This window comes from Apteryx mantelli, chromosome 21, assembly GCF_036417845.1.
Source record: "Apteryx mantelli isolate bAptMan1 chromosome 21, bAptMan1.hap1, whole genome shotgun sequence".
Lineage (NCBI taxonomy): Eukaryota > Metazoa > Chordata > Aves > Apterygiformes > Apterygidae > Apteryx > Apteryx mantelli.
The window spans coordinates 559,924-566,169 of NC_089998.1; the positions used below are offsets into that span (position 1 = coordinate 559,924).

The 6,246-nt window shown below is 57.9% G+C and overlaps 1 protein-coding gene across 1 annotated transcript in view; it reads right to left on the reverse strand.

Annotated features, from left to right (window-relative positions):
* Positions 1-4,565, reverse strand: part of LMX1B (LIM homeobox transcription factor 1 beta) — a 94,857-nt gene extending 90,292 nt beyond the window's left edge. The window contains exons 1-2 of the mRNA XM_067309029.1: positions 4,427-4,565; positions 3,825-4,011 (exon numbers count right to left, since the gene is read on the reverse strand). Of these exons, the coding sequence (XP_067165130.1) occupies positions 3,825-4,011; positions 4,427-4,565 (326 nt within the window). The remainder of the gene's footprint in view (positions 1-3,824; positions 4,012-4,426) is intronic.
* Between the last annotated feature and the right edge of the window lie 1,681 nt (positions 4,566-6,246).

The window sequence follows — 6,246 nt, forward strand, 5'->3', positions numbered from 1 at the left end:
CTTTATTTTTAAAGCTACAATAAGAATATAGATCTTTCTACAAATCTCTTATATATGAAATATGTAACCTGAAACAGTTATCATTCACAGCATATATTTTTTTAAATATCAGCAAGAACTAAGGCAAATGGTTATGTAACACTGAGTAGTCAGATAAAAACAAAGCAGAAAAGCACAATCACAAAAAAAAAAAAAGAGAATATACAAATGGGAAAGAAAAGTAGTATTTGTAGTTACTAATGTTTTATACCAGGAAATACTGCTTAGAGTGGTACAGTAAAAAAACTCATTTAAGCAAATAACCTGAATGTAACTACTGCAAAACCCCTATTTTTGATAAGCATTCATTCAAAAGGTTTCGGTTCGTCAGAAAGAAAACTTCTTTCAAAGAAGAAAGTGCAAGTGTAAGGTGCCAAATGTGCACCAGTCCTGCAATTTGGCAAAACCCTCATTAAAGTCAAAGAGACTCTGTCTGAGTTAGGCTTGCAAGATTCAGTTTCCTGATGCCGTTGTGTTACACAACTGTTCTTTCCTTTAAAACCTTGCAATCAAATATACCTGTGACCCTCAATATCAACAATTTTAGCAAAAGAAATTCTTTGCATTAAGTCAAAAGATCAGTATGTTCTTGCACAAAGATTTGTTGAACTGCCTTGTATAACAAGAGTCTAAAATTCATGCATAGCATAGATGTTGGTCCCACTGATGTAGCAATGATATTTTTGTGATAAATTGCATTTATCAGGCACCTCTGACTACTTCAAACTGAGCTTGGGTCACTAATCCATCTCCCCCAAGATTTATTCTAACATTCCAAGCATAAGACTAGCTTCAAACAGCCAACATTTTTATTAAAAAAAAAAATAGAAAAATGTTTTCACCCTTCCCCCTAATGTGAAATGCCCTCATCCGAGGATGGGCAGTAATCATTCCTGACCCAGTGAAAGGTTTAAGGTCTGATATCTGACCCATCAGAAGCTTGCTTTCATTAGAAAGACGAGACATCAGTTTTCCAAAGATATACACACAGCGCTTGATTATAGTCCTGGGAGTTCTGGAGAAATCTGACCTTTAAATTACATTACTACATACAGAAAAACCTATTTAAAGCAAATTTCAGTAACTAAGATATTTAAGTAATATTCTGAAATCTCCCTGTTATTTTTTTTTCAGAGATCTGGACCCATGATAACAAAAAAGCATCTAATTTTACTGATACTGGTCTTCATTCTGTACTGAAACTGTTCCATCTCTGAATTCAAAGCACACTTACTTAGCATACAGGCATTTTACATCATGGTACGTTACAGTGTGGGACGATGGTTGTACTAGCATGCTGGAAAAGACTTGCACAACTTGGTCATGGCTTCTTCTCTCCACACTCTTACTGATAAAACTGATCCCCTGCATTGTATATGTATGCATAGCTATTTTATACTTTAGCTATCATAAAGGAATATTTAAGTCCAAAACACAGCGGACAGGGAAAGAACACAAACAATGCCAGCTTAGTTTCACGTGTTTTCTCTTTCAGGTTAATAAAATTTCAAAGAAAACAAATTTTGATTTACCGTGCCTTCCCTCCCCTTTCCATGAGCTACTTCTGCTGTCAGTCCTTAGGGGCACACACAGCAGGTTACCATGTAATGTCACACTAGGTGCTGGGATTCAACAAAGGCTAACATGTTGATATCTTTTTATTGCTAGTCAGCCTGGTTACCCCATTTCCCCCCTATACAATTGGACACCTTTGATAATACGGAAAGTTCTGAAGAGGTTACATTTCTATTCTGAGTCAGAAAAGTATTTATTTTTTTACAAAGCAATAGGCTATTATCTTGCCTTTTAAGACAGAACAGGGCTTCCTTTATTTTACAGAAACTGAAGAGACCACTTAAGTGGTACATGTATTTATAAAAGATGTAAATATTTACAATTCCAAATAATGGTTTTTAGGTATCCTAAATACTATTCTAAATCCTTTCATAATTAACCAAAAAATCTTGATAACAAAAATATCTAAGGTAATATTATCTATTCAAGCAGAAGTTTCATTGATCTACAACTATAACTACTGAAGGGGGATTTATTTTATGTAGAAGTAAAACATGAAGTATGTGAAAATGCTCCATACACTGGAGTATGTGAGAAAACACAAATACTGTTAAAACTTCAGCCCCCACAATGGCAGGATCGCAGCAACCCAGTGAAGACGTACTCACATTTATTTTCATGTGAAGTACCCAGGCCCGTGGAAGATTCCTTAATAGCATGCTGGTCAGGGCTGCAGTATGAAATAACACGTTTTGTTGTAATTCCTAAACAGGGGGACATTTATCTAGGCCACTTATACAAGAGTTATAACCCTAACAATATTTATACTCAGCATGTCATGTTAGCATTTACTACCAGTTTCCATGGAGATGGATTTTCATGCTGTAGCTATGAAATGCACATTGTTGCCACTAAGCCACTTCAGGCCTTTCTGGAAGCCTGCTGAATGCCTGACAAAAGTTGATGCAAACCAATAGTTGTTGTTCTTTGTTTGTTGCCAGACTTCTAGCAGAGCCATATTATGTCCTAGTGATTGAAGTGCCCATGTTCGCCCCCCTCCCGGCACAAAAAGGATCCTCAATTTCGGTGACAAGCATGAAGTGGGCTTCTGCAGGGGAGGACAAACACCACGCAGGGCAGGAGCTCTGTCTCCGCACAAGGACACGGCGCGGCGGGGGGCTGCTTTCCCGACAAAGCCTGACATTTTAGGGATAAAGCGTAAATAAAATAAAGCGCCGGGAGTGCCCAGGCCCAGGAGGGAAAGAGTTAGCGCCGGGCTCCGCCGGCCGCGGAGGCACGGCCGGCGCCGGGCCCCTTCGGCAGGGCCCCACGGGCACGGCCGCGGCTGCCCGCGCACCCTCCGCGCCCGCCGGCTGGGGAGCGCTGCGCGGCCGCGGCGGCCGCGCCGCCCGCGGGAGCAGCCTGCGCGGGCGCGCACCGCCGGCGGCCCGGCCCGGCCCGGCCCGGCCCGGCCCTACACGCCGGCCCGCAACGCGCCGCTCCGCGCGGCCGCCCGCCTGCAGCACCGCGGGCGCGGACGGTGCGCGGGCAGCCGCGCAAGGGGCCGCCGCTCTGCGCGGGCCGGCTCCCTCGGCGCTGTCGCCGCACTTCTCCGGGGCTGCGGGCGGCGGCGGGACGCGGCTCCCCGAGCACAAGGGCCTCGGGCCCGGCCCGAGCACGGCCGTGCCGGCACCGCCGGCGCCGCGAAAGCCGCGGCGGAACGAGCCGCTCCGCTCCGGGCCGGGCCGGGCCGGGCCGCCGCCCCCCGACGGCGCTGCAGGACCCCGGCCCCGGCGAGCTCCTGCGCTGCGGGCCCGGCGGCGGCAGCTCGCTATTTTGGAAGGACATTTCGACCCTCAACACTACGTCGCTCTCGCGCCCTGCAACGTTAATTCCAGCCAGCCGCTCCACCCGCTACCGGGGTCCCACCAGCCGGGGCCACCAGCGCGGCAGCCCCCGGGCCCCCTGCGCGGGTGTTTTCCCCACCCTCCCGCGACGGTTTGGGCATTTGCACTTTCGCAGTGGGCAGCTGCCAAAACCGCCCCGCTCAGAAACGCGCTCCGAGGCTCGCAGCGTGTCTCCGAGCCGAGCCGAGCCGCGCTGACAGCGCTTCCCCCGCTGCCGGGGGCCCGGACCGGGCCGAGCCGGGCCGGGCCGGGCAGCGCCGAGCCGGGCAGCGCGGCGCGGAGCGCGGCCGAGCGGGGCAGCGGCGCGGCCGGGCCGGGCCGGGCGGGCCGAGCGGGGCCGGCGGCGCACCGAGGTGCTCTTACTGTTGGTAGTCCTGTTTGCAGTACAGCTTTCGGTCCCGGAAGTAGCAGCTGGTGGTGAGGGCTTGTTGACACACCGCGCACTGCAAACACTCTTCGTGCCAGGACGACTCGTTCACTCTCATCAGAAAGCGATCCGAGATGGGCCGCTGGCAGCCTTCGCACACGGCCTGGTGCTGACAGTCCGAGCCTGGGAACGGCAAAGAGGCGGTGAGCGGCGGCACGGGGCCCGCCGCCTCCCCCGGCCCGGCCCCGCTCCCGGCCCCGCTCCCGCTCCCGGCCCCGCTCCGCTCCCCGACCCCGCCGGCACCGCGCCGCCGAGCGCCCCGGGCCGGCACCGCGGCGGCGGGGCCGCGGGCGCGGAGGCAGCGCGGCGCCGGCCCCGCGTTTCGGCAGGACGAGCTTTACGGTGGTTTCCAAGCCTGCGCCCCGCAAATGTCAGTTAGGAAAGTTCCGCGCCCGCCCGGCTGCCCGGGGCGAGAGGCGCAGCCCAGCGCGCAGGCTGCTCGGGCTCCGTCCGGGAGAGCCGCCGCGGGCACCGAGCGCAGCGAGGGCAGCACAAAGCTTCGCTTTTTGGCATAGCCGAGAAACGAGCAGCAACTCACCCAGTAACACTCCTAACGTAGCCGGACCCGAGCGCAGAGGGTGATCTTCCATTTTAATACCGTCCAGCATCTTTGAGCAGTCCGACTGGCCCCGCGTAAAGCACCTTTCCAAGGACTCGGGACCTGTTGCAATATCCATGGGGCAGGCGGCGGCGCTGCCCGGCGGCTCCCGCGGCGGCCGGGGACGGGCTGCCGGGCGGCGGGGCTCGCTCAGCCCCGCGCCTGGCCGAGCTCTGGGACACTCTGCTGCTGGGAGGAGGGAGTCGCTTTTATTTTTATCTGGGAGACATGAGGAGCGTTTCCTGCCTGAACTTCCAGAGACGGGGGGCAGAGGAAGGAGCCGGCGCCGCTGCCCATGGGGGCAGTCCGTGCTACACAGGCGCGCACATGCTGCGCACACGGCGCAGGGCAGCCCGCGTTGTCACCTGCTCGCCGAGGAGCGCCGGCGCCCCACGCCCTGCGCGCGGGGCCCTCCCGGGGCCGGGGCCGTGGCCGGGGCCGGGCCAGGCCGGGCCGGGCCGGGCCGGGCGGAGCGGCGGGGCCGGGCCGGGCCGGGCAGGCGGCGGGGCTCCCCGGCGCTCCGCAGCCGCTGTGCCATGCGGCGTCCCGAGGAGCCGCGCCGTTTAGAGCAGGGGCCGCGGCGGAGGAACACACCCCCCGGCACCTCACCCCTCCTCAAACTTGCTGACATTTGAACTCCATTGGTGCGCGCCGTATCGCTGCGCCGCGGTGATCCGTCTCCTCGACGTCAAATAGTGCCCTGGCCCCGGCGGGCCCCCGCAGCCCCCGGAGCGCGGAGGCGCCCGCGGCGCGGGGCGGGCGGGCGGGCGCGTCGGGGCGGCCCCGGCCCCGGCCCCGGCCCGCGGCAGCGCCCCCGGCCGCGCCGCCCCGCTCCGCTCCGCTCCGCTCCGCGCCGCCCGGGCAGGGCGAGGGGCGCGGGGCCCGCGGCGAGCGGAGCGGCTCGGAGCGCAGCGCAGCGCAGCCCCGATCCGCTGCCCGCAGCGGGGCCCCGATCCGCACCCGCCCCGTCCCGGGCGGCGGCGGCCCTGGCCCGACGGCGGCTCCTGGCTCCCGCCCCGGGGTACGTAGCTGCGCCGCTTCCCCGCCGCGCTCGCGGCCCGCCGCCCGGGCGCGGGCAGGTGGCGGCGGCGCCCGCGCCCGCGGAGCCGGCCCGCGCGGCTCGCCTTTGTCCCGCGCCCGACGGCGCGGCCGCCGGCACCTGGTGCGGCCGCCGAGGGGGCGCCGGGGCCGGGGCCGGGGTCGGGCCGCGCTGCCGGCGCGGCGCGGCGCAGCGGGGCTGCCCGGCCGGCGGAGCCCTGCGCGCCCGCGGGCCCCGCGCTGGAGCAGCCCCGGGGGCGCGTCCGGCGGCTCCGCGCTCCCTGCGGGGTCGCCGCCCCGGCGGCCGAGTCGCGGTGCGCGGGAGCTCCGCGCGCTGCCCGGGGGGCGCTCGGCGCGCACCGCTGTGGACCCTTTACGTGCTTTCTAAACACCGCTGAACGCGAATGATTGCGGAGAGGTTTAGATGTGTTGTATGGTTTCGTAGCCCTAAATGCAAATGTATTCGAACAGGTAGATGCTCTATGTGTGTGTGTGTATGTGTGTGTATATATATATGCGCAATATGCATGTGCAGAAGTATACATATTTGAATATGTGGCGCTCTTTTATTTCCTTGTTAGGAAACAAAACAAAACAAAAAAAGCGATACCCACCGATCTCCAAATGCTCGAACCAGAACGCCTGAAATCCCGTGTTTCAGTCTTTCCTTTCGTTTCTCTTTTCTTGCCGATACCGTTCAAAATCTAAATCTAGAGAAATAA